At 33.1% G+C, this 27,567-nt stretch overlaps 1 protein-coding gene across 1 annotated transcript in view; it reads right to left on the bottom strand.

Moving 5' to 3' along the window:
• Nucleotides 1–27,567, bottom strand: part of Tacr3 (tachykinin receptor 3) — an 80,108-nt gene that overhangs the window by 40,318 nt on the left and 12,223 nt on the right. The window contains exons 2-3 of the mRNA XM_020153460.2: nucleotides 7,977–8,165; nucleotides 6,065–6,215 (exon numbers count right to left, since the gene is read on the bottom strand). Of these exons, the coding sequence (XP_020009049.2) occupies nucleotides 6,065–6,215; nucleotides 7,977–8,165 (340 nt within the window). The remainder of the gene's footprint in view (nucleotides 1–6,064; nucleotides 6,216–7,976; nucleotides 8,166–27,567) is intronic.

Consider the following 27,567-nt stretch of genomic DNA (forward strand, 5'->3'; position numbering starts at 1 on the left):
ACCCTTGTTCCTTCCTAATATAGCTTATACTCTCTCTTCAACAAAATTAGAGATAAGGGCAGAATAGTTTCTGCCTGGCAGTGAGGGGGTAGGGGAGTAGAGACGAGGGTGGAGTAGGTAAGGGAGGGGGTGGGGGAAGGAGGGAGAAATGACCCAAACATTGTATGCACATATGAATAATAAAAAAAAAACTATTCCAGGAATTGGGAGTGTGGGGGGATAAAAGAGAATGATCATGGGGTGAATTCAACTATTACACATTGCAAGAACTTTTGTAAATGTCACAATGTACCCCCAGTACAATAAAAAATAAAAAAGAATTACATTCATTATCCATTGGTCATTACATTCCATATTTCACATTCTAAATATTTATGATCCATTTCCATCAAAGTTAATGAGTATAATCCAATTCCATAAATAAAAATCATTTAAACTAAACATTATTATTATTTATTTTCTATGCAAAAATAATTACAAAAATTCTGAACAAAAAAAGAGTAAATGGTGTGGAGAGTTGCCTTTTCAGATAGTAGAATATCTTACAAAGCTTCATTAGTTTAGCTAGTGTGGTACAAAAGCACACTATATTCTGCACAGGCAGAATTATTGTAGAAACAGAACTGAAAGTCCTGATTGAGCCTCAAACATATCTGGAACTTAGAATACAGAAATTGTGGCATATTAGGTTATTGACAAAGATGAGTCCTGTAAAAAATGGTGACAGGAAGAAAATAAACCTGGAGTCTCGCCCCACAACTCATATTAGAGAACATTGGAGGGAGCTATGCTTTAAAACAGCACTAGAAGAATATGATTAAATATGAGCTATCCATGTAGTGATTTCATAAAATTTACTATAATTGATGTAATTCTCAATTATGTTAATGCCTCTGTGTGTGTGGGGGGGGGGTTGCATACCTTGTGGTTATTACAGATTTCATATGCTAAAATTTATTTTCCAGCCAGAAATCCATGAAACCTTGAACCTATAATTGCAGAATGAGTAATTTTAATAGGTAATCCATAGTGAAGCCTTTGCAAATTATTATCAGGTACTGAAGAATTGTATGTATTTCTGTCTTATATTACTTATTATTTTCTTCTTATTTTTTTGGTGGTACTGGAATTTGAACTCAGGGCCTCACATTTGATAGGAAGATGCTCTACCATCTGAACTACATTCCAAAATTTTCTTATTTTTTCCAAAAGGACCAAATGCTCCCGTCTATCAACTATTACTGGAAAATCTAGAAGAAACCTACAGAAATTTTCTGGGCCTTTCAAAATGACTCCTGTCCAGCCATAGAGAATGGAGAGAATATTGACTCAAAGAGTTTAGAGCAAGTGGTGTTGGCAATGATTGTATAGCCTAGGGGTGGGAGACTCTCCTTGCAGGTGGAAGCTGAAGTAAAGTAGAATGAACAAACAGCTTTTGCTTCTTTTTGAGCTTCAGTTGGAAACATTGTATGGTAATATTATTGAAACTCATCAGAAGTTGCACTTATTTTATAACTGTTTTGTTTTACTTCTTTTCCTTTAATATAATAAAGTTTTTAAATGACAACTTAAATTGCATTTTTTCTGATGCTTTACAATATTTACATAATATCAGAAAGAAAAAAGAAAAAGAATCTTTTCTCAAAATATATGAGTGAAAACTATTTGGTAAGTAGTCATGAATTTCTATATAAAATTCTAGTATTTACCCTTCATTTTTGTTAGTTTTCTTATGACAAACTAAGAAGATATTTTATGGTTCTTGACTTTCATTTCCCTAAAAAACATATTATTAAAATGTTGGTTTTGGCCAGGCATGATAGTTCACAGCTGTAATACCAGCTACTCCCTAGCCTGACACTGGGAGGATTGTGGCTCAAGAACAACTCTGGCAAAAAATTATGGAGATTCACCCCCATCTCAACTAAAAAGATGGGTGTGATTGTAATCACTGCCATCCCAGCTGCCCAGGATGCTTAAGTAGGAAGATCATAGTTCAGGCTGGCCCTGGCAAAATACACGAGACCCTCTTTGAAAACAACTAAAGCAAAAAGGACTGGAGGTAAGGCTCAAGTGGTAGGATACCTGTCTGGCAAGTGCAAGGCCCTAAATTTAAACCCCAATAATATCCAAAAGAATTCTGGTTATACCTTTATGATAATATATATTCTAAAAGGAAAATAAAATACACAAGTGTTTAAAGGGAGATTGTGTGGTTTCATGATTTAAAACAGCATATTCCTACAATTTCTCAGAATACTGTGGACAAAGACTGAGGAAATAAACTCCAGGAAACAATGTCTAGCATAAAAAGTAGAAGTAACAATAAATATATGATTATGACAAGCTTTGTGGAAAGATACATAGAAATGAGTTGTGGAGTGTAGAAATGAGGGAGGGATGAAAATACAGGTAAATCACAATTATGTTGTGCATGAGCTTGAACGTATACATGCTATATTAATACTAGATGTCTAAGTCATTTGAGTAATTTTAAATTTTTTAAAATTTAATACAATGATAGTGAAGTACAGAGAAATAAATTGGTTATGAGGAGTCAGATGGAAAAGTGCTGGTCTATTCACAAAGCCAGCATTTCAGCAATTTGTCAATTACTCTGAGTATTTACTAGTGCTGATAAGGTGCAGTGCGCTTTCTTTTTGAAAAATGTATACATACTTCGTTACCTTGTTATAACTGAATAGCCAAAGGAAGACAAGTGTTAGGCAAAAGTGCATCTTAATAGCATAAAATATGATGCAGATATGAAAACACAGAGAAGGGAATGTACTGTCAAATTCTTGGTTCTGCTTGTTTCAAGGGATATTCTCTAAGAATAAGAAGTGTAGTTTATTGGCTAAATCTGAAAAAAGAAAAATAACTCTTTTTCTCCCGTGGCTGTTGCTGCTGTTGTTGCTATGATTAAATATTGTCAAGGAAAATATGCCATTTATATTTTTGGCTACAATGAATGCATAGAAAATCTTAGCATCATTGGAAACTAATATTCTTAATGTAATTTATCTTGACTATAAGTCTTGATAAAATCTACAGTCATTCTAACAAATTCTTATTTTATTAAAAGGAGAAAAGTAAGAACCAGATATGAGTATCTAGACATGAGTTCTCAACCCCATTTTAGGTTCTCCACATTGAACATTATATAAAATGTCAATAAAAAAGAATATATCAGCATAGATTAAGTGCCTGCTATGTAGAACCATAGAATTTCAATTCCAAAAGTTCTGTTAATATGTAACCTTGAAACCATGACAATTTTAAGCAATTAGGATGTAAGAAAGCTGGAGAGTTGTGTCTAAGATCACACCCAGGTAAAGCAAGAAGTAGAACACAAGCCTTTGACATTCAGGACCCTGCTCTTTGATGATGGCCGTGGATCAAGGCACTATAGCATGTATAACGTATTATGATTATGGCACTGTGCTCTTGGCTTTCTTAGGTTCAAAGTCAGTTATCTAACATCTGTCTGTATTTGCAGATATAGTTGCCATGACTACAAAACAGGTGTTTTAGAGATCACGCCAGCACTGAGGGCTGAGTTCTGTGGCAGCTCCTTCCTCCAGGTGGAACTCATACTCTTCATAGGCACACCTGGAGTGCTGCATTCAAACAGCACTACTACAATTTGCAGTCAATCCATTTTCCTTTACCTAATTCCCAACTATGTCATAAGACTGGAAAACGTTTTTCCAGGAGACAGACAGACTTTGTCTATGACGTGTCCATGATAGGAATTTTTAGTAAGTAGACATTGATAAATGAATTGAGTTTGATCAAACTATGCTCACTGCTTCCTTTAAGTATCTATCCACTTCTTTTTCATACAGATGCATTTAATAATTATAATCACTAAAGTATTAACTATATTCGTGTCCAATTCACGTATCTTTTAATTAGTATAATTTATTTTCTTCTCATCATGTTAATCACTGGCTATTTAGCATTCATGTTCTAGATAGTTATTCCAAGATACCAGCAGGGATTCATCTGTTTCACTCACACATATATTTTGGGATGTATTTTGTCATTGCCAAGAATCTTAAAATCATTTATAGGAGAATGTCACTACATTTTTCCACCAAAAGTGGGAAGAAGAGATAGCCATTTTTATGAAAATACACTGTACCAAAGATGGAGACAAATCTCTGGCTCCAAAGTGGATGAGTTCAAATTCTAGCCATATGGATTTAGTTATTGATAAGACCCTAAGTCTAAAAAGGCATTACAAATAACTTAGACAATATCTATGTTTTCCTGAAGTATCTATGTAGAAATAGTTAAGGAAATAGAATATTGTCAACACAGGAAAAGTTAGAGTATACTTAATTTCCTTATGAAATCATTCTGAGAGCTCTTCGTCCCTTTACACATTTGCTCCTCTCACTGCATTTGGTTTTAGAACAAGATATATGAAATTTTATTTTCCTTTTAGATCTGTCATTCTAGACTCTATATATGATCCATCATTTTTAAAACAGCAACTGTATTTTAAATCAGCTTGTGAGTTGAAAACTAAATATTTAAAATGTGACTTTTCATGTGCCAATATATGTTATATTAATCAAGATAGAAGGTTTCAAACATTTTTGTGAAATTATGGTGACTTTAAGTAGATTTAAATTTTTTTATACAAGGACTGAATATTGAATAAATCAATTTATTTTTCTAAATAGCATATTATTCTACATTGGAATCTAAGTATTAATATAATATGCTCAGTAAACAGGATATTAGAAAGCATTCTCTTTTAAGTGTTTATAAAACTACAGTAACTTTAATTTTTGAATTGAATGTAACAGCACACATTTCCTGAAGGAGAGCTTTGGCAACATTGTCAACCAACTACCACCGGGAAAAAACACACAGAAAATACCTTAGGGCAAGTTTGAGGAATGTGTGACATTAACTGATATTTTACATTTTTCATCTAGCTTAATCGACTTTCACTTAAACTGTAGGGATTTTTAAAATAACTGTTTTGTAATAATAACAAGACACATTATTTAAATATATACATTTAAAGCCAACTGGTATATATCATAAAGAATTTTTTTAAATTATCATTTTTTTGTTATATTGGGGTTTGAAATCAGGGCCTTAAGATTGGTAGGTGCTCTACCATTACCCTGCCCAACATACAGGATTTTAAAACAGAACATTTACAATAAATTAAAGATAATTTTTGATTGTGTTATGAGGTCTAAGAAGTACTTTGAAACTGTTAAAAATACATTACATAAGAAAGAGTTTATTAATGTGTTGCTAACATTTCTTTTTCTCCCACGAGAGACTAGTTCTATAAATGTGATTCAAATGTTGGAACAATCCTACAGTTGCCTCCTATTATGGAACTTCTTGGAGTTATAGAATTTTAAAATTGATTTTCAGAGTCACAAAATGGCAGTTGGAAAAAATCTTCGTGAAAAAGTAATTCTAGTAAAATTTTAACACTCTCTAATGTTTAGAGACTTTCTTATATAATGTAAGTTAGTTGGAAATTTGTATCAGATACACATGATGATTGATGAGGGAAGAGTGGAAGAGGAGGAGGAGCAAAAGGAGAGAGAGAGAGAGAAAGGGGTGTGAGAGAGAGAGAGAGAGAGAGAGGAGATGAGAATTATAGCACTTTGTATGAGAGATGCCATTCTTGCTATAAAAGATTATAGAGTACATCAGAGACACTCTGCTTAAGCAAGGTCAAAGATAACTAGGATTGCATAAGTAAAGTCATCTGTGATTCCATTCAAAGTGAATTTTTGACAATTTTGGTGAAGTAATTGAGACTACTCTGCTGAAGGTGATTTTTAAAAAGGCCCACTATAAGAAAGTATTGTATCACATAGTGATTTTCTGATATTGTACATGGACAGTGGACCATTTTATAAGGCTAGAAGCCAGAAAATAAATGTAATAAAACTAAGGACACATTTAAAGAGTAGGGTAGACTATCAAATCACAGATATTACAATGCCATGACTAAGTTCATCCCTCTCTGATGTTCCACAATTTGGACCGTTGCCAGATGAATTACATGGAACAGTACCTTTCGTTTTGCCTTTAGCTGCTCATGGTACTTATCACAGGTGTCTCCTGGGATCTCTCCTCCCCAGAGAGTAATTCCAACGATGGTGTATGTGACACCCATGATGAGCAATGGGAAACAGTATACCAGTATAATGACAATAATATGGTACCTGCATGTAATAAGAGAGATACATATTGAAGAATCTTCCAGAATGAGTTATGTGGGACTTTGAAAATTTGTTCAGCTTTAAATCATAATAAAAACGTCAATGATTATTTTTACTTTATCTCTATATCCTCACAAATCTAACAAAATATCATAATATTATCAACTATATTCATGTTTTGTGTGCTGCCAGTTGCTTTTTTGCCTATCTTTATTTTGCATATGGAAACTTAAAATTCTGGTGAAATGCTCCTTTAATCTATGAACATTCCCTTTTCTTAAAATTGAGGATTAGTGTGCTTTCTCCACTTAGTACTCTGCTAGGTAATAGTTGAAATAAACTACTAAAATTCGTCTTCAGAGAAAAAGGAATGAGACAGAATAGATTAATGCACTGATACAGGTTTTCTTTTATGTGGGACTGTTCCATATATCCCATGACATCAGACATATCTGAAATAGATTTTTTTCATCAAATAAAAAAGTAAGTAGGTACTCTGAGCTATATTAAACACACAAGTTATTTTTGATTTTTAAAAATGAGGTAAAAGTTTTACATACATTTTTCCAAACTCATGGCATATTTGATTACATTTTTAACTTGGTAAATAATATGTAGACCTATTAGTCATGCAAAACACATAATGCTATTAACTATCAAATTAAATTCTAAGGCTCCATAGCCTTTAGTCAAAATTATAAGGATTCAATTAGGGAGCGTTAGGAGCATAACCCATAATATAATGGCCCAAATAGAATTTTATAAACTTTCGTGTGACTTCCACTGTCTTCAAAGTCCTTAAAATAATTCAGTTTATTACAATAGTTTTTTCAGTACCTATTTTTTTTTGTAATGTGAATCCTAAACTTTAAGGTTGCATATCCATTTCCTAGTAGCTTCCTAAGTATTGATTTGAGTTTAATACGTAATTCAGTCAATAAATAATTTGAGGAAGATAACATTATCAAAGAGTTCAGGTTTATTAATAATAATGGATAGAGTATAGCACTCAATGTACAGCTTTATTTTCCTTTAATAAAATGTCCCTTTATAATTTGACCCTTTGGGAGAGCAGAGCTGGATAAAACAACTGCTTAAAAGATGATCATTCATTGAACCATTTGTTATTTTTAAAGAGAAAAATTGGTCATCAAAATAGAAAAATCAGCATTTTATTGAAATGAGATCAAACTAAAGTATATATTCAATTATGATACATGTCAGTTTTGCTTTTCTTAGGTGGGTGCAAACAGCAAATATCAAATTTTATCAAAGCACTTTCCTATTTCCTTTCCATTCTAGTATTCAGATTTCTTAACACTAAAGCAAATGAACATAACGTTGATCAAACCAAAACAAATTTAAAGAACCTACCATGACTTCTATTCCATTCAGCCAGTCTTCCTAAAAGAGCAATTAACACTTTTGAGCTTTGCTTCCTCCCATCTCACTTCTTAGATCAATAACAATCCTGCTGTCCTTTAAACATGGTTATCATCTTTTATCACTTCCTCCAGGAAACTCAGTGCTACTCCATATAGAAGTCATCACATCTCCAATTTAAAAACCTTTGTAACTCATACAAACTTACTGATCTCATAATATTGTATTGTACTTTTACCATGTGTCTTTCCCAAATAATATGTGATCCTTCAAGAGCATGTCTGTATCTTATTTACTTATTTTTTCATTCTATATCTTATTTCTTATTTCCCTAAATGTTTAACAAATTGAATTGAAAGTCATAATTGAAAATTAACTTACGTGAAGTGTTGTTTGGGACCTTCTGGCCATTGCACATAGCAAAGAGTACGGCCCGGCATGACTTTAATTTTGGAATAAAGACACTGGGGAAAGGCAAGTAGAAATGCTAGAATCCAAATACTTCCAATGACAATCTTGGTGGCTGTAGCAGATAGTCTGGGTTTCAGGGGATCGATAATGGCCATATACCTATATAAAAACAAACAAGATTAAGTTTGAAGTGGAATTTCAAAGGTGTTTTAATAGATTTATGTCTCTTCTGGTAAACAAGTTGATAAGGATTTTCTTTCTACCAAGGTAGCATAGAATGATAATCATGGCATGGTCCTAGGAGTCAGGCAGATCCAGGATCAAATCTTACTGTAACACTTGTTTAACCATTTGAACATCTGCTTCATTTTATTTTAAAAATAGAAATAGGACACCCATTTGTCAGGGGTACAGTAAGAATCAATAGAACTAATGTAAATGAAAGGTTTTAATTAATTTGGTGCTGTGCCTAGCATTTTATTAAAATTTATAGGTGTTTATTGAATTGAACAGGCATGCATAAGTGCTTAAAAATACTAGTTCCACACCTCAAAACCTTTTCTTTTTTCTCTTTTTTATGTTTTTGTCAAGGCTAGGGTTTGAACCTAGGGCCTCAGAGATGTTAGGCTGATGTTATCTCTGAGCTATAACTCCAACCCCCAAACTTGATTTCTTTTCTGTATAAATTCTAAAGTAAAATTCTGATGTTATATGGATAATATCTACATAATGGACAAAGGTGGTGACCTTCTATGAAAGATATGATCAACATATCTATTTAAAGGCAGCAAGAGACCATTTCAGGATTCATATGAAAATAAGCAAATTACGTTTGACCAAGGCTATGATTTGCTGTTACCACCAAGATGAATTCATACTGCATCATGGAAAACATCAAGGTGTTTATTTATATAACTGTGCATAGGCATCATTATTTTGTGTGTAACATCATTATTTTGGAAAAACAAATTTTGGGTTCTAAAGAACACACTTACATAGGACAATTACAGTGCAAGTTTTTGGGAAACTGAGAATTTTCTTAACATGGTAAGAAAAGTCAAGTTTTGTTTCCTTGTTAAAGATAGCAACAATATATCCAGAAAAATTTTTTTCAGTTTTAAATTGGATATAATATGACTAATTGCCAAATTTTAACTAATGTCTACGATAAGAAAATAATATATATAATTAATTGGAAACATATCTCTATGAATACAACATGCATTTTAAATTGGTTCCTTTTCACTGCTGGTCATTTTGTTTTTTGAGTATATTTTGATTTATGCAAGGTTTTCAAAGATTATACTTCCATCAAAGAATGAATATTATTTAAACCTGAAATATTTTAACCTTAAGAAAAATATTTCAAAATAAAGATAATTAATTTATTGTTCCTTGCTTAACTGATTATTAAGGAAAATTAGATATATTGTAGATGGATTAAAAATCATGAACTAGTCTTAATATTGGCTTTGATCACAATTTACCTAAAGGAATATTCTTAATTCAATATATGTGATAACTGATAGTTAAACATGAGTCATACACATAAAAGTCATATTTGTTTTTCTGTGATTGGCTGATTTCACTTAGTTACAGGATTCCACATACATGAAGCATCTAAAAATAAACAAACTCATAGAAGCAGAGAATAGTGTTGTAATTGCCAGGAAAAGGGAATGGAGAATTAATGTTTAATAGGCATAAACTTTCAGTTATGCAAGACAGAAGAGTTCTAAAGATCTGCTGTACAGCACAGTACATCCAGTAACCAAGTGTTATTGTGAACTGTAAAATTTGTTAAGAAGATAGAACTCATTCTAAGTGTCCTTAGCACAAGGACAAAAACAAAAATCTCCAGCTTACAGACATAACATAAGGAAAGTATGGGGAGTGATGGATATCTTTAATGTCTTGATTGTGGTGATTGTTTCACAAATGTATACATTTAACCAAACTTATCAAAATGTATGCATCAATATGTACATTTTTGTATATCAATTATACTTTGATGAAGCTTAAAAATGGAAATTAAAGGTAATTATTAAAATACTACTTTGGTTTAGGAAACAAAGTGACCTATACAAAAATATAATGTACACTTGAAATGAAAGACTAAAATTTTCCTCTCATGCTTATGTCGATGAAGATGATACTAACAACAATTACTGATTGCTAAACATGGCCAGCTACTTTCTTGTGTACATTGCATGTATATTAAAAGTATCTTGAATAATCCAATCAGTCAAATGATATCATTATCTCTATTTTATAGAAAATAAATTTGTTGTAAATAGTTAAATTTACAACCAACTGTTGTAAATTGGTGTAAATAGTTTAAATTATTCATAATGATTCAGAAATAGAAAATCCCTACTGACCTTCTATTTTGGTAAGGGAAAGAAGTGGCATTCTAAATCAATTCTGATAGTCTGCAAAGTTCATATTGATACAAACTGTGGCTTTTGAACCCATGTAAAGACTTGAGGAAGAGAAAGGAAAAGATATAAAAATCAGAAATAGCATTTTGCCTTTTGAATTTAAAAGCATTTATGTATAACATTAAAATCAGAAGACAAGCACATTAAAGCATGGGCTGTAGGTAGGCATTTTTGTCTTCACTGTTGCTGCTGCTAACTCACATGGTAATATATTAAATGATGGCCTTATGAGTGCTTGCAGAGCGAAGTACAATTCTTTTGGATAAGTTTTGTTAAACTATTGAACTGAGTATGCCTCGATTTTATCATAATCTTTTGCTTTTTGTTTGCCCTGAAAGTTTATAAATGCAATTTGGATATTTACATAGTTGATGTTATATGACTAAAAAGAGAGTCCTGTACAGGCACTGTAACACAAATAATTAAAAATGAATGACAAATTTCTTATCAACTGGTTTTGTCAATTATCTTAATGTTAAATTACTTCCTGTTAGGTAGCCTATTGTCTTATTTGAATCTTATGGAATCAATTTATGTTCTCACAGAATAATATTTTAGTTTCTTAAGTTCCCTGTATATCCCAGTTATCAGTCCTTTGTCTGATGTATAACTGCCAAATATTTTCATGACAAGGGGAGAGCACATATGGGAGATATGGGGTAGGTAGAAAACCCAAAACATGAAAGCATTTGATGTCCCTACTCCAGAGAAGCTAATACAGAAACCTTAAAGTGACAGAGGTCAACACAAGAAGGGGATCAGGAACCAGTGTAAAAATCAGTTAGAGATGAATCAACTTGGGTTGTAACACATTTGTACATGGAAGCAATGCTAGGAATCTTTCTGTATAGCTACCCTTAACTCAACTTGCAAAAATGCTTTGTCTTTCTTATTATGCTTATGTCTTCTCTTCAACAAAATTAGAGATAAGGGCAGAACAGGTTCTGCCTGGAAGCGGGGGTGGGGGGGGTGGGGAGGGCAGGGGGGATAGGAGGGGGGCGGCGGGGGGGAGAAATGACGCAAACAATGTATGCACATGTGAATAAATGAATAAAAAAAGAATATCTTAGTGAAAGAAGAAATATTGAAACATCAAGCCTACATTTATGCCATTTCTGGTCTGATCCATTATTGATTCAATAAACATTTATTGAAAAATTTCCAAACATTGCAATAATACAATTGTGAATAAAAATGGCTTTCACAGAGCTCACACTCTATGAATAGATAAATGAATTGGTCCATTTTCTGTTGCAATAAACAAAACATGTGAAATTGGGTACTTTAAAAAGAAAAATGCTTATTTAGCTTACGGTTTTGGAGCTTAAAGACATGGGAGTGGCATCAGCTCAGTTCTAGTAAGTGCCACATAATGGAGGGCATCACAACAGGCAAAAGTGCTTGCAAATGTGAGAGATCACATTGCAAGACAGGGAGCGAGCAAGAGAGGGGTCCTCTTGCTCTCACAAGGGCTAATCAGTGTCCCTCGAGGACTTTGGTAGCCTCTTCCAGGGCCGCAGTTCTAATGACCTAACATTTTCTGCTAAGCTTTACCACTTAAATGTTCCACACCTTTTAATAACACCATATTGGGGAACAAACTTTCATCAACTGAACTCCTAGGGGACAAACCACATCCAAACCACAGCAGAATTTAATCAAATAACCTAACCAATAAATGTAAATTACAAATGTCACAAATGTCACAAAGGCAAGGTCAAGTAAATGCATTAACTGGAAAAAATATGTTTAGATTGTACTTCATTCTTCCCAAAAGAATGTCATTCTAGTTGAAACTTGGAAGGAGAATAGACAGGGTGCCAGAAGGATGAGCGTTGGATAAGGTTAAACAGCATATGGAATATTCCTGGGTTGGTGGTGGGTTTTTGTGCATTGAATTGTGTCCCTCCTAAAAAAGAAATATTGAGATTCTTACTCCTGTATCATATAATGTGAACTTATTTAAAAATAGTGTCCTTATACAGGGAATTGATGACCTAAATTGAGGTCATCAGGGTAGCCTAATTCAATGACTGGTGTTCTTCTATAAAAAGGAAATTTGGAAACATAAAAAAACATATATAAAGAGGAAATTTGAAAGGCACAGAGGAAGAATCACATGAAGATGGAAGATTGGAATGACACACCAACAGGCCAAGGTATGCCAGAGGTGGTCATTTAGGAAGAGACAATGGTGGCTTTCACTACAGGTTTTTGAGCTAATATAGCCAGTCTTCACCTTGATTACAGAATTCAGCTTCCAGAACAGTGAGACAATAAATTTCTGTTGTTTGTAGTCATCTAGTTTGTGATACTTTGTTAAGATATCCCTAAGCAAATGAAAACAATGAGTAGGAATGGGTGAAGCATTGTGACTGGAATAATAATTAGAGATTACTGAAAGTGAAACAAAGGAAAGTGCTTTGAGATGAAGTTCTGGTGCAGGTTGTAGATTTTCTTCTTATTGAAAGTTACTGAAGCAATTTAACCATGAACTAGAATAATTAGTCTTTTTTTCTTTTGTCTAAAAAAGTTTCTCATTTTAGTTTAGAGAATGGGCTGGTAAGAATAAATACAAACAGGAAATAAGTTACCTGGCTAATGTTTTGGTTTGGATGAGAGGCGATTGCTGTTTGGAACAGCAGGTCACTACTGGAGACTGAATTAAGTCCATGGTTTGATGGAAGGAAAGAAATGCTTTGATACATTGTAAGAACTTTTGTAAATGCTACATGTACCTACACCCAATACAACAATAAAAAAATCCCGGCACCACCAAAAAGTAAAATATGCATCCAATATCTAAATAAATAAATAAATAAATAAACAAATAAATAAATAAAATTTGACAAATGCAAAAAAAAGAAAATGGCAAAACACTGTTGCAGAAAGGGATATCCAGCTGGTCAAAGCAGTGGAATTGTCAGAGACTGCGAAGACCAATTTGAAATTGATGAACAGAAATTCATTTTAGCACTAATATTTCCTACTTCACAACTTTCCCCCAGCAATAATAATTTCATTCTGCAGTAAGGATGGATAAAGTGATACTTAAGTTCATCTGGACAAACATTCTCTGTACTTTAAGAAAAAATAACAAAAGCTGAGGTATTTTACCCAAGCTATTGTCAGTACTTTATTCTTTAAAAAAAATAGCTTTTATGTGATCACATTAGCCTTTCCTAGACTTTTAGTCTGATTTTTACTACCATTCTCGTCTCATCAAGTTAGCGAATATATTAATTTACTTGGTAGGATTATTTCATATTTAACAGTTAAGATTTAATCCTTCACTATTCAAATTATCACATCACAAAACCACCCTTTATTATCTTTCATAGAGACTGAAATTCTCATGGAAATCTATTGAAAGCTCATATATTTAGCATCACTTGCTATCAGTTTTCCTTTCCACTCTACTACAGAGCACCTTCCTTTACCATTTATTGTAGGTTGCTGTAACTGAAGCAGTCTTTAATGTTTACTTTGAAGTGTTTTCAAAGTTGCCTGTTTTGACACAACTTGTCTACTTACTAACAAGTAAGTCTTTTCTACTTTGTAATTATTATTGGTATCTGGTGTAATTCATCCTTTTTTTATTAATCTCTGTTTCTAGAGCTGTATGTACTTCTACACATTTCACATCTTGTAATGAAAATTTCAGTTTTCAAATGTTTACTTGATTATATTAATATTGTAACCAAACATTTCCTGAAATGATATAGATTTTACTGTCTTTCAATTTGTTTATGGTCACAGAGAGGATATTTTAGTCTGTTAATTCCAGATATAAAATGAGGCCAGGTTACAAAATAAAGGTTATTTGCAATAGCTGCTCATCCCTTATAAAATTTCAACTTCTGGTCTTTGGGTGCAAGAGTATTTTCTGCTTTGACAAATCATTTGAGAGACACAACCTTTCTCTAAGTTGTATTTTTCTAGATAAATTTTATTTTTTGATTTTTCCATACGTATTTTAAACAAACTTAAGAATGAGAAAATTAATTAAATCCAATTATTGCCTTAATGAATTTTAAAGTAAATGAACATTTACTAAAATAACCCTCTATACATATATACATATAAAAATGAATGTGCACACATAAGAACTTCAATATATGACTTGTTCATTCACTCAAATTCTTTGATTTTTTAAGTAAAAATTATACATTGGTATTTGACAGAAATTACATTTAAAAACACATCAAAAGAGTGAAAATATTTGATTTTCCTTGTATATGTTTTGATTTAAATTTAGATTTAGGATTATCTACTCATTTGTTACACATTAGTAACAATTTTTTGAATATGTTAAGTAGCTTAATTTAGTTATTCCATATTTTATTCATAAATTATAACATCATTTTGTATTCAATAAATTTATATACTTATTATTAATTTACAATAAAAATACTAAGTGATTATAATTATTGTGCTTATTTGAACTGAACAAATATAACATGGGTTGAGAGTATAATTCTGCAGGTCATTTCAAAAACCTGATGGCTATTTTTTATTGTAGCCAAAGATGTGCAGCAGAATCAGCAAGGGGAAAAGACACATCAGGCAGCATCTGGAGGAACAGGGAGACAGGCAGAATAGAGGTGAGCTACAATGGCTGTGCTTCTACCTTTGGTAAGAATTGCAACTTACACAGTCAAATTTCAGTATTTTTATTAATGAAACAATAGTTAAACATAATGGGATAAAAATGAAATCATCTTTACAATAATATGTCATGAAAAAAATATCTTATTAAATAAAGGCAACATAGAAAGTAGCTGCATTAGTAATTAGATGTTGATTAAGGTTTCAAAATTACAAAGTTCAGCTATTTCTTGAATGCCAACTATTTTCTAAGATTTTATTACATTCTTTGGTCCCACTGATGAATGATATAGATGTAGGTTCTACTCTTGTGGAGTTCAGTCTAATACAGAAGAAATACATTATTAAAATGTATTCACAAAGTAAGTTAGAAATTATTGCTCAAATGTTTAGGGCAACATTACCTCTTGGATATTTGGTTAAATATTCCTTGAACCTAGAATGTAATGGACTGAGGGTTCGGCATTTCCCCTATGATTTTCAGCCTGACTTGTATTGTAACCTTTGTCTCCATTCTTGAATCTGTCTAAAATATACTTAACTCACTCAGTTGTGAACCTGGATGCAAACAGTACTGTCATGTGATTTCAAAATCTACTAATATAAAACATTTCTGATTTCAAATTTTTGTTGGATTTAGAGGTTTAAGGGAAGGGAGAATACACTGCTATTCTTTGTTCTGATGATTCTAAACTTTACTTTGTTCTCTTCATAAGTTCTGCACCACAGGTGACCTCTTATTCAAACCTTTTCAAAGCCCAGTCCCCCATTTCTTTATTGCTTGATAGCCTAATCCTTCGTGATGAATAAAAATTTCTTCTTATGCTCTGTGATATTAAGAAGATCTATACTAATAGTTATGAAGCATCAGATAAGGAATTAGACCTTAGAAAACAGTTGGTATTCAAGTGTGGCATAGAGGCTGAAATGATGGTAGATACATTAAATATGACTTTTCCAAGAATGTAACATTAAGATTAGAAGGGTAATTGTGGTTAATTGCAATGAAGTTGGAGGTAAAAGGATAAGCCGAATAACAGAGTCCTCAGGTTGGAGAAAACTTGAAGTGTCAGAGCAGCTAAAGAAGGCCAGTTGCTCTATGGCACTGAGATATGTAAATTTAATATAAATTTAATTTTCAACAATAAAGGCAATGATTGCTAACCTTTATACATATTGTTTACCAGAGGCTGTCCTAAGTTCTTCATACATAATTCATTTAATATTGAAATTTTAATTATTTATAGTAATTACAAAATGATTTATATTAAAGTGATATAGCCAAACATTAGATGAAATGATTTCTACTGAAAATTTCAGATATAGATTTAGAAATGTTTTTCTACACCAATAATATAAAACTTGCTGTTAAAGACTACTTTTTGCTACTCATACTATTTCTGATAAGTAATTTTATAATTAAAACATACTTTGTCTATAAGACAAAAGAATCTAAACATTTTTGAAGTCCAGTTGGATTCACAGTGCACCATTTTAATATTTTCCAGGAAAACTAATGGCAAAGTATATAATATAGTCACTTCCATGTGTTACTTCAATAGAGCTGCTTCGAAAAGTCATTTTGATTTTATCAATGAAGTAATAAAAATTGAACTTTGTTGAGAGCTTAATTCCTTACTAATGTACTTTGAATTCTGGACAGATTATTTTCTTGGAAGCAATGCCTTCACTGAAATACATGTTAAGCTGAAATTTAGCTATATGTGTCTCTAATAGTCAATGTTTTTGAATTAACATAAAACAGTACACATAAACTGTTTTATGTACAAATAACATTTGTACATGCTATTCTAGTTGGGTAACATACTAGGTAATACACTTCTGCAAATGCATACAACATCTTCTTACAGGATAATAGAAAAACCATTAAATTCAGCTTTATTTCATTTTATAAGACGAGTAGATTTTGGATGAAGGGACAGTGCAAAAGGATGCCAAGCAGTGGGGGTATTGGAGAATAAACTAAAGAAACTCCCATGTGGGAGCAGCAGAGATGTCATATGATAACTGACAAGTAAAGGAAGCGAAACCTTTAGTGCAGAGAAAAGCAAGACATATATTAACTTAAATATATGAATGGCTGTAAGAGAACAGATTTCAGGGTAGTGTTAGATCATTTTCACAGATAGAGCTACCAAGATAAGTTTGTCAAAACTGTTTAGGGACAGTAGGTTGTCTCAGTCATATAAAGGGATTTGTTGGCTCTTTTGTAGATATTCAGGGATAGAATAACCATATATTGAGCAAACTCAAGAACTACCAGATGAATTATTGAAATACATGAAAACAGGCTTCCTCTCAACTTTGAGATTCTAGCTCTAGTTACAGAGAAGTTGTGTGAAAGCTAATCATAGTTTCAGACCCCTTATTCAGGATTAAGACAGGAAGCAGATTGTGGGGACAAGCTGAAGTGTTGAAAATTGTGTATTTTTAAAGTAACTGTTATTACATTGTATAATTTTTAAAATACTAGAAGTATGACCTACATATCAAATACAACTGAATCAAATTTCTCTTGCATCTCATTAGCTTCCCTTCCTAATTATTTGGCTTCTTTTTGGTATACAGCATCTACATATGTAATTAAATAAAATGACATATTATAATTGGCATTAAAAACCACTAGCAATGTTAAGAAAGCTATGAAAGTGGATCTAAATAATTTTATATCTACTTTCCTATATGAATAACTTCAGAAGATATTTGAATGATATCATGCTACTATAAAAGTATGTTTGCATTTCATTAATAGGTTTTTTCATTCTTAGAAAATAAGAATTTTTGAGTGATTGACTTCTGAATATTCATATGCATAAGTTTTTGGAATTCCTTATTGTTTACCTTTCCTTTACACAGTTACAAATGTTCTAGATCCAATTTCTGATGTCTTCAGATTTGTTCTTTCCCTTCTTTTCAATGATTAATTAAAAATTGATAATTGGTAATTTCAATCATCAATGCTTTAACAATCAAAATATTATAAGAGGTTTTCTTCCTTGTCTCTGCTGTTTCCTAGCTTCCTTCACAATATTTTCAAGGTTGTTTTTCTATAGTATTTCACTGGCTGTTTGCTTCTGAAAGGATTAAATGAAATGTTGTACAGTCTTTAGTAGAGATAGTAAAAATCTTATCTTTTCTCCCAAACTTACTACATTTTGTTAGTCAAAACTCCAGGAAAAACATGACAAATTCCAGTAAGCAAACTGATGAGAGCACAAAGTTATGAGTAAGGTTAAAAGAAACCAATTTGGAATGATCATTCTTTGGGACTAGCAATGCCAAGCAGTGGGTCTCTCTGCTTCTTTAGGCCTGAAGGAGGAAAAAATTTTAGAATCTGAAGTGAGGAGATGAAGATCTAGGAGGATCCCTCCAAAAGAAATATGGATGCATTTTGTGAAGTTAGCAATTTACCACAATCTTGAATGAGTGTTAAATAGATCCCCGAGTCATTCTCATCTCCTCCAGGTGTCTCCATTAGGCAAAGTCAATAAAATATCAAGAGACCCTGCAGGTGCAGTACAACAGGTAATCAGCCTGGTATGGAGCAGACAGAGAAAATAATGGAATTGGTATGCAGTAGATTTGAAATGAGAAATTGAAATTATCCATTTTGCTCACATTTTAAAGTTTGAAAACTGGAAAATTACCTATCCTTTAACCTTTAATGTGTATGAAAATAACACAAGGATGCTGTTTAGGTAATGATCAGTTCATCCAGGAGCTACTCTGAGAAAATGAAAAGGTGGTTGTTTATTTTTTTCTCCAAGAGTTGCTTCTCTGTCCTTACACCACACCTATAAATATGAAGATATATTTTAAAAGCATTTGCTCTTTGTGGGCTATAACTCTTCCAATTCTTCCTGAGCTCATGGAAAACAAATGATTTAGGTCATACAATCTGTCTTCAAAGAACAAGTGTTTTCCATTTCTGTCATTTTATATCTCATTACTGCTGCAAATCAGGGATGTGAGACACTTTGCCCTGCAATGATCAATTTCCCATATACTGGATTTCAGTTCCATTAATTACTGAGCATCATTCTAATCACTTTATAGTCTTCATGGTGTCAATTGACATCTCTTATGGTGCACTACCATCAAAATATAAGAAAGTAAGATTTAGCTCTGTTCTGGATGTCCTAATTCTTCCATGTTGCATTGTCTTCTTTTAATTAAAGACCAATCATAATCCTGAATTCATTATTCTTTTCCTCTAACATAGTTAAATGGAATTCATATATTCTCTGAATATAACTGTGCTTGTGTCTTTGAGGTGACACTATGGCATATAAATGATGGCTGTTAGGGATACCTTAATAGCAGCATATTTCAGATCTTAAGACTGGAATTGTTTGGCAGGTAGCAAAAGTATTCTAAGGGGGTCATTGCCTCTGGCTCTTATGAGCCAGATCTCCAAATAAATGTTCAAGGTAGTGGTAGTAATTTTTGATATTTTTTAAATGGGTGCAAAGCCTCTCACATAAGATGGTCTCTTGTTCTCAGGCTTTAGTTTAGTTAATGACATCTTTTTTTTTTATTCATATGTGCATACAAGGCTTGGGTCATTTCTCCCTCCTGCCCCCACCCCCTCCCTTACCACCCACTCCGCCCCCTCCCTCTCCCCCCTACCCCCTCAATACCCAGCAGAAACTATTTTGTCCTTATTTATAATTTTGTTGCAGAGAGAGTATAAGCCATAATAGGAAGGAACAAGGGTTTTTGCTGGTTGAGATAAGGCTAGCTATACAGGGAGTTGACTCACATTAATTTCCTGTGCATGTGGGTTACCTTCTAGGTTAATTCTTTTTGATCTCACCTTTTCTCTAGTTCCTGGTTCCCTTTTCCTATTGGCCTCAGTTGCTTTTAAGGTATCTGCTTTAGTTTCTCTGCTTTAAGGGCAACAAATGCTAACTAATTTTTTAGATGTCTTACCTATCCTCACCCCTCCCTTGTGTGCTAAAGCTTTTATCATGTTCTCAAAGTCCAATCCCCTTGTTGTGTTTGCCCTTGATCTAATGTCCACATATGAGGGAGAACATACGATTTTTGGTCTTTTGGGCCAGGCTAACCTCACTCAGAATGATGTTCTCCAATTCCATCCATTTACCAGCGAATGATAACATTTCGTTCTTCTTCATGGCTGCATAAAATTCCATTGTGTATAGATACCACATTTTTTAATGACATCTTGATAACAACCCCAGTGTGGAATTACTGCTGAGTTTAGGGAAGTGGGGTGAGAGGACAGGTGTGAATCTTTTAATATAGATCTATTCACTTAAGAAAAGAAAAATAACCCATTTTTAAGCTTTATTTTGAAGACATAAGTTTGAACTTACATCTCATTCTGAAACATAATAGTAACTGTAGATAACTGTGAGGAAAAGTAACTGGAATGATTGTTTGTAATGAAAGCTCTCTATTGTCAGAAGAATAAAAGATTGTACAGCAGTTTTCTCCTTAAAAAAATACATTGGAACCACATAGAATGCAGCAGTTGAGGCAGACTAACATTACAAATCTTACTATATTAACTTCATTTCTTCATCTTTTGCTTTCTTGTGTTTTTTTGTTTGTTTTTGTTTAACAACATTGAGTAGTTTGGTGTGATAAAATAGGACCTGTAACATCTTAAATTCCATGCAATGAGAAGCACATTATTATATTGCTAAGCAACTATGCTTTTTTTTCTAGGTCTCTTAAATCCTTTAATTGAATGTACTGTTTTAGCTCTTGTCAAATAATGCCTCAAATTCTACTGCCAGACTATGTCCAAGCAATGTACGTGAGAACAGATAAAACTGGTTGTTTTCCATTGTGCTTAGTGAAGGTTATGGGTCAGTGGAAAATCTCTTGCAAATCCTTCTCTTTGTGGCTTATGTAACTAGATATGTTAAGAACTTTAAATATCTAACAGTCATTTTACTATTTTATCTTTAGTAATTGAGTACACAATTACTCAAAACTAAAAACAGAACAAACAAAATCAATCTGCATGTATTCAGACTGGACGCTTTCAGTTATCTGGTCAATCACACTTGGCAAGACAGTGCAAAGGGAGGTGGTAGCAGAGAATAACACAGAGTGCTAACTAGTGTGGTCAGTAATTGTTTTATATGTGGTGCATACTGATGTTATAAATAAAACTACAGGTACTACTTACTGTTTGTGAAAGAAACACATAATGGAGAAAAAACAGCCTCTTCAAAAAATGTTGCTGGGAAAACTGGATACCTGCCTGCAGAAAATTAAAGCTAGATCCATGTTTGTCACCCTGTACAAGTATCAGTATCACTCAAACTGGATTAAGGACCTTAAAATTATGCCTAAAACTGTGAAGTTAGTACAGAAAAGAGTAGGGAATACACTGGAGGTAATAGTCATAGGCAAGGACTTCCTCAGTAGAACTCAAGTGGCCCAGCAACTAAGAGAAAGAATCCACAAATGGGACTACATGGAATTAAAAAGCTTCTGTGTAACAAAAGAAACAATCTCTAAATTGGAGAAGCCTCCCACAGAATGGGAGAAAATCTTTGGCAGCTATACATCAGACAAGAAACTGATAACCAGAATACACCAGGAGCTCAAAAAACTAAACTTAAAAAGTCAGTGACCCAAATAAAGATATGGGCAAATGAACTGAACAGAGCCTTTTAAAAGGAAGAAGTCCAAATGGCTAAAAAACACATAATGAAATGCTTACCGTCCCTGGTCATAATGGAAATGCAAATCAAAACCACACTAAGATTCCGCCTCACTCCTGTTAGACTAGCTACCATCATGAACACAAACAACATCAAAATGTTGGCAAGGATGCTGGGGAAAAAGAAGCTTCATATACTGCTGGTGGGAATGTAAGCTATGGAAAACAGTATGGAGGGTCCTTAAAAAACTAAAAATTGATCTTCCATGAGCTCCAGTGATACCACTCCTAGGGCTATACCCAAAGGAATGAGTCAGCTTACAACAAAGGCACTGGCACACTCATGTTTATTGCAGCACTATTCACAACAGCTAAGCTATGGAAACAGGCAAGATGCCCCACTACTGATGAATGGATTAAGAAAATGTGGTATTTATACACAATGGAATTTTACTCAGCCACAAAGAAGAATGAAATTTTGTTGCTTGCAGGTAAGTGGATGGAACTGGAGAACATCATCTTAAGTGAAGTCAGCCAGGTTCAGAAGGCCAAAAGCCACATGTTCTCTCTTATATGCGGATTATAGACCTAACACAAACGTAGCAATATTATGAAACACTGGTCATACTAAGGGGTGATCATGCATGAGAAGGTTAGGGAAACTAAGAACTTGAATAGGGTTGATACATTCACTATATAAGAATGAATATAGAAATGTTAAACTGAAACTACCATAAGAAAGGGACTAAGGTAGGGTGAAGGAAATTAGAGGAGAAAAATTAATTGTGGTTGTAATACATACATACATGGAACTATCAAAAGGAATCTCCCTGTGTAGCTACCTATATATAAAGCAAGCTAAAATGTCATGTTTTTCATTTTCTCTTTTTTCTCCTACAAATTGGAGAACAGTTGGGTGAAACAGTCCTGCCCAGGGGTGGAGGGCTGACACTAATGGGAGGGGGGAAGTGTTGGGGAGAAGAGAGTAGGAGAGTGAATATAGTGCAAAAAATGTGTACACATGTAAGTAAATGCAAAAATGATACCTGTTGAAACCACTGCAGGAATCGGAGGGGGTGGGGGGATGAAGGAGAATGGTTGAGGAAGTGAATTCATGTATGATATTTTTGATACAATTTAAGAGCCTGTGTAAATGCCACAATGTACCCCCACCCATCACAACAATAAAGGAAGAAAATACTATATCATCAGTGTCTACCTCAAACTGATGACCTTCTTTCTAGCACATTTGCAAATCTTTTATAACAGAACATTATGAGACACTTATAAATGAAGAAATACTATTTGATGCTTTTGCCAAATACTCATAAATTACATGGCAAGTGTCTTCAGTTTTCAATCTATTCCATGAAGAACTGGCAAATAATTTCACTGACTTCTTGTCAATTTGCTATGGTTTGAGTTACTTTTCTAAGTGGAATAAATTTTGAATAAACTTTGTCCTATCAGATCTCCTGCTCCCTTTTCACTACCAATATCAGAGTTTTCTAAGAATATAGACTGGATCTTGGGGGAAAAAAAGAAGTTAATTAGCTCATGTGAGCTTGAACAGGTTTTCTATTGTTAACACAAAATTAAGCAATTGAAGTATCATTCACAGACTATAAAAGGTGCTTAATCTCAGGGCTTTTTAATTCTGTTAAGATAAGATGGAATATTTAAATTTGATTATGATGGAAAACCTGAACACACCTAGTAAAAATGAAAAAATGCGTACTATTACTGAAAACACTGTGAACTAGTAACATTTCATTGGAAGGTTTCCACATTTATTTAAGAAATAATAATTTTTCTCATCATTATTGAGTGGACATGTCTTAGTAGCTCTATACACAGTGTCTCATTTGTGTCTTAATATGTAGCTAAGAATGGAAATCTGCTCAAGAGGCCAGTTTCTCAGCTTTTGGCATTTTTTACTTAACTCAAGCTTCACCTGAAATTATTGACAACAACTATAGATTTTTCCAGTTTTGTTTTCTCACTCTAAGGATCCTTTTGACTCTCTAGAGAAAATCCAAAGGGAGTTTAAAATAAAATAATATTTTGAATTGAATGAAATTGTAAACACAAACTATCAAAGCCTGTGGGATTCAATTAAAGCAGTGCTTAGATGTAAATTTTTAGGAAGTCCTTACTTTTAGAAAATGAAATAAAACTTCAAATAAAGTAGCTAAGGTTCTATCTAGAAAATTGAAAAAAAAATAAGAACAAAATAAACCCAAAGCAAGCTAAAAAACAGGAGATTAAATAATAGGGGAAATCAATGAAAGTCAAAGTAAAGCAATAACAGAATAAAATCAGTAACTCCAAAAGCTGGCTCTTTGGAAATATACCTAAAGTTAATAACACACTAACAATCTAGCAATACTAATGAGGAGAGAGAGTAAGAGAATATTTGCTAAAATCTGAAATACAATAAGAGATATCATTATGGAAATGTAAGCATTTGAAGTATGAGAGACTACTGCACACATAGATTCTTAGGTGAAATAGACTAATTCCTTACTATTTACAACCTACAGAAGCTCACCCAAAATAAGCTCCATATCTATTAAACGTCTAAAACATTAATCTCTAGGAAAAGATGGTTTCACTGGTGAATTCTAGGAATATTCAAAGAGAAATACTGCCAGTGCATTAAAATGCAACATAATTGAAAATTAGAGATAACTTCAAAATCCTTTTTTGAGATCAAATTACCCTGATTCCAAATTAGATAGGACAGTATAATAAAAATAAGCTTACAGACCCACATTCTTTATGAAAACAAAGGGGGAGGTAGGAATGGAGAAAGGTAGGGAGCCAGAGGAAGGGAGAGAGAGAGGGAGGAAGGAAATGAGAGGGAGGGAGAAAGAGAGAGAAAGAATGAGAGAATGCTCCACACACAAATGGTATTTATTTATTCAAAATAATGCTAGGCTTTTATTTTTAGCATTGTAGATTGATCCCAGGTTTGTGCATGCTGATTTTCTCATTAAAAATCAATTTAATCTAAAATAATCATGTGAACATATCAACTGATGCAAAAACATTTTGTGAAGTTGAAAATTCACTTATCATAAATACTTAGCACTTTAAAATAGAAGATAATTTCCTAAATCTGATAGAGAATCCACAAATAGCCTCACACTAATAACATGTATAATGATAAAATGCTGTAGATTCTTCTCATGATCAAAATAATGTAAATTCTACCACTTATACTCAACCCAATACTTGAAGTGCAATGCCCTGAATAAGAATTGACAAGAATGCAGATTCGAAGGAAGAATAAGGTTTCTAAATCCACAACAGAACAGTGTCTATTTAGACACTTCCAATAAATCTCCTCTGCTTTCCAAACCATAAATTGGTGAGTTCATTGAGGATGAAGGATATAAGGTCAACAAACAAAATACATTAGCATGAACAATTTGAAGTTGAAACTTTCAAAGTTACTATTTACACTAGCTAAAAAATAAAATATTTGGGAGTAAATCTAATAAAACATATATGGGATTTGCATGCTAAAAAAGTACAAAATGCTGATTTAAGAAAAACTCTAAATAGATGGAAAATAACCTGCCCTGTTCAAGGTACAATAAATCCAGCAGAATTTTTTCAGTAGATACAGGAATTCTCATGCTAAAATTTATATAAAAAAGTATAAAAGTAGAATGGTAAAAATAACTGCAAAAAAGCTGAAGTTGGAGGATTCACACAATAATATTTTAAGATTTAGTCTATGTTGCAGTAATCAAGACTGTGGATTTGGTACAGACATAGATCAATAATACAGAATCAAAAGTCCAGAAATAGACCTACATAAATATGGCCCATTGATCTTTGACAAATGTATAAAGGCAATTAAATGGAAAAATGATAGTCTTTTCACCAAAGAATTTAAAACAATTGAACATCTGTATGATAAAAAAAATTACATTGAGCTCAATTTTGCACTCACACAAGGGAACTGTTACATATAGTTGTCTTTTAATGAGAAACAACAGAAACAAGAAAGGCAGCATTATAAGGTAAATATTCCACATTAACTCTTGTCTAGAGAATATATTAGCCATATTTATCTTAACTTCTGTCTTTTCCCCTTCCCCTCTTGTATGTTACCTCCTATTAGTATGACATGTTTTCATAATTTTGCTGTATTTGCGTTAGGTTTATGTTCTACATATGAGATAAAATATGTGGCATTTGCCCTTTTATAGCAATAAAAACAGGTAAGAAGACCAGTGGAACAGAAAAAAGGACCCAGACATGAATCCACACAGTTACAGCCACCTTATTTTTGACAAAGGCACCAAAAACATATGATGAAGAAAAGACAGCCTTTTCAACAATTGTTTGCTATGGCTCCGTAGTATAGTTTGAAGTTGGGTATTGTGATACTTCCAGCTTTGCTCTTGTTACTGAACAGTATTGCCTTGGCTATTTGTAGTCTTTTGTCTTTCCAAATGAACTTTAGGGCTGATTTTTCAATCTCTGTGATGAATGTCATTGGAATTTTGATGGAAATTGCATTGAACATGTAGATTGCTTTTGGTAGTATAGCCATTTTCACTATGTTGATACTACCAATCTAAGAGCATAGGAGATCTTTCCATCTTCAGTAGTCTTCTTTGATTTCTTTCTTCAGTGGTTTACAGTTTTCCTTATACAGGTCTTTTATGTTCTTTTTCATGTTTTTCAGGCTACTGTAAATGGAATTATTTTCCTGTATTCTTTCTCAATCTGTTCATTGTTGTGTAAAAGTGCTACTGATTTTTATAAATTGATTTTGTATCCTGCTAGTTTTCTGAAACATCAGTGAATTTTAATATTGGGTAGAATTAGGTAGAAAACTAGCAGTGATGCATTAGGCTTGAACAACACAATCTACTAATAAGCCTCTGTTATTTATAGAACATTCAACCTATCAGCAACAGAATACACGTCCCAAATTCATATGGGCACTCTATAGGGCAGATTATAAAATAATGCTATAAAATAATTCTAAATAACCAGTGGTAAAAAAATTAAATCACACAGGAAATCAAAAAGTTTTGGGGGCTGAATTAAAATGAAAACACAAAGATTTATAGGAGTCAGACAAAGCTGTGCTTATTGGGAAATTGATGGCTACTTATGCATTCTTATTAGTAAAGAAGAATGATTAATATCACAATCTAAGCTTCTCCTTTAAGAAATTTTTAAAAATGACTATAAACTAAGCTAAAATAAGAAGGCAAGAAATAGCAAAGAACAGAATAAAAACAAATGAAATGTAAAAGAAAAAACAATAGAGAAGATAAATGAAACCAAAGTAGGATTTTCACAAAAGAACAAGCCAGGCGTTGTGGCTTAGCATATAATCCCAGCTACCTGGAAGGTGAAGAAAGGGAGGATTGAAGCTTGAGGCCACCCTGGGCAAAAAGTTCAGGAGGCCCTGTGTCAACTCGGTCTGGTGGCCTGCATCTATCCTCAGCTGCATGGGGAAAGCACAAATAGAAAGGTCACTGTCCCCACTGACCTGAGCATAAAGCATGACTCCATTTCAGAAATAACCAGAACAGAAAAAGCTGGCAATGTGGCTCAAGTGGTAGAATGCCTGTCCGACAAGCACAGGGAATTGAGTTCAACCTCCAGTATGACCAGAAACAAAACAAAACAAACCCCCAAACAATAAAATGACACATTTTAATTAAATTTTATGAGAAAAAGAGGGAAGACGGAAATTATTAAATCCAGGAAAGAAAAAAAGGAATTTTTGCTACTGAAAAGAGATTAAAAGATAGAAAGAGCATAGGTTTGGGAACAAAGACAACTTTGTTTTCCTGTAGGTTGTTAGAACTTT

The sequence above is a fragment of the Castor canadensis genome, chromosome 9 (assembly GCF_047511655.1).
Source record: "Castor canadensis chromosome 9, mCasCan1.hap1v2, whole genome shotgun sequence".
Lineage (NCBI taxonomy): Eukaryota > Metazoa > Chordata > Mammalia > Rodentia > Castoridae > Castor > Castor canadensis.